This window comes from Schistosoma haematobium, chromosome 1 (assembly GCF_000699445.3).
Source record: "Schistosoma haematobium chromosome 1, whole genome shotgun sequence".
Taxonomy (NCBI): Eukaryota; Metazoa; Platyhelminthes; class Trematoda; order Strigeidida; family Schistosomatidae; genus Schistosoma; species Schistosoma haematobium.
Window position 1 is genome coordinate 65,387,482 of NC_067196.1, and position 1,378 is coordinate 65,388,859.

The 1,378-nt window shown below is 40.9% G+C and overlaps 1 protein-coding gene across 1 annotated transcript; it reads right to left on the reverse strand.

Annotated features, from left to right (window-relative positions):
• Positions 1 to 365: 365 nt before the first annotated feature.
• On the reverse strand, positions 366 to 795 carry MS3_00001879 (uncharacterized protein; the record flags this gene model as incomplete). Its single annotated transcript, XM_012937744.2, has 1 exon — positions 366 to 795. Exon 1 carries the CDS (start codon positions 768 to 770, stop codon positions 366 to 368), a length of 405 nt encoding a protein of 134 aa, XP_012793198.1. The 5' UTR covers positions 771 to 795.
• Between the last annotated feature and the right edge of the window lie 583 nt (positions 796 to 1,378).

Below are 1,378 nucleotides of genomic sequence, written 5' to 3' on the forward strand. Positions count from 1 at the left end.
GGAACAATCTAACAAGGTGTTCCATTAACTGAGACTCTCTCTCTTGATGTGACCCGATCCAAATGCTCACGCTATTGAAAGACACATGTAGTTAACTAAGTCACGCATTTGCAATCTATTTGACAGTTCAATAAGACATACACACTAACCACCCGCTAAAAACTAAAGTGTGTGATTATGTCCTCGACGACTAAACATGCACTACAACAACCGGTCTTAATAAGTGACTTTTCTTAGACGAAAAAAGATCGTACTTACAAATCCTTACAATGCACTTGTTACAAGTAGCAATCGCTGCCTTTGAAATAAAAAAGCCATACGTTAGATAGGATACATATATTTAACTCTGTTTAAATTAAATAACATCAATACTCTTGAGATTGAGACTTCTTGGCAGGTACATCAGATTTTCTCGGCAGAAGTGCATTTTGAATGTTAGGCAATACACCCCCTTGAGCAATAGTGACTTTACCCAGTAATGAATTCAACTCCTCGTCGTTACGAATAGCAAGCTGCAAATGTCTTGGAACGATCCGCGACTTCTTGTAGTCTCGAGCTGCATTCCCAGCCAGTTCAAGCACCTCAGCAGCCAGGTATTCCATTACAGCCGCAAGGTATACAGGCGCACCAGCACCAACACGTTCACTGTAATTTCCCAAGCGCAGTAGTCTGTGAACCCTCCCAACAGGGAACTGAAGACCAGCACGAACAGATCGTGACTTTTTACCAAGTTTACTACTTGACTTTGCACCTTTCCCTCGTCCGGACATTTTGAAGTCAAATCCGATGCCTTATGAAGAGCGCGTAAAACAGCTGCGATAAGCTTTGATAAGGAAAAACAAACAGGATAGTTCATTAGAACAAGTGAGTTTCATGATGTTTTCTGGATTTTCCTGTATAAAAATAAAACGTTACCACTTGATAACATTGAAAAATGTTTCATTCCAGATACGCATTTTCAGCTGATAATATGTTTTTGAATAATTCATCCAAAGCATAAGACCAGACGATTTGATTTGAACAACAAATATATGCTAATTCTGACCTGGTATTCTGTTTCTGGTAAAAATTTACAGGAAGTCAACTGCGGACATCGAGTACGATAGTCGTATGCTGGAAGGACTATCCCGCTCTACTCGTCTCGGTTTCACACACATCCTGATTCTAGGGGACTTTAATCTCCCTAGAGTCAACTTCGCGGAACACACGTACACTGGAGGCGACAACTCAATTGAAGCTCGGTTCTACAACCTCATCGATGACTTGGGCTTATATGAAAATGTGAGGTCGGCAACTCGTTGGAGAAACAGTCAGACACCATCGCGCTTAGACTGTGTATTCACAAACGAAGAATTTCTAGTTAACAACCTCTCAATCC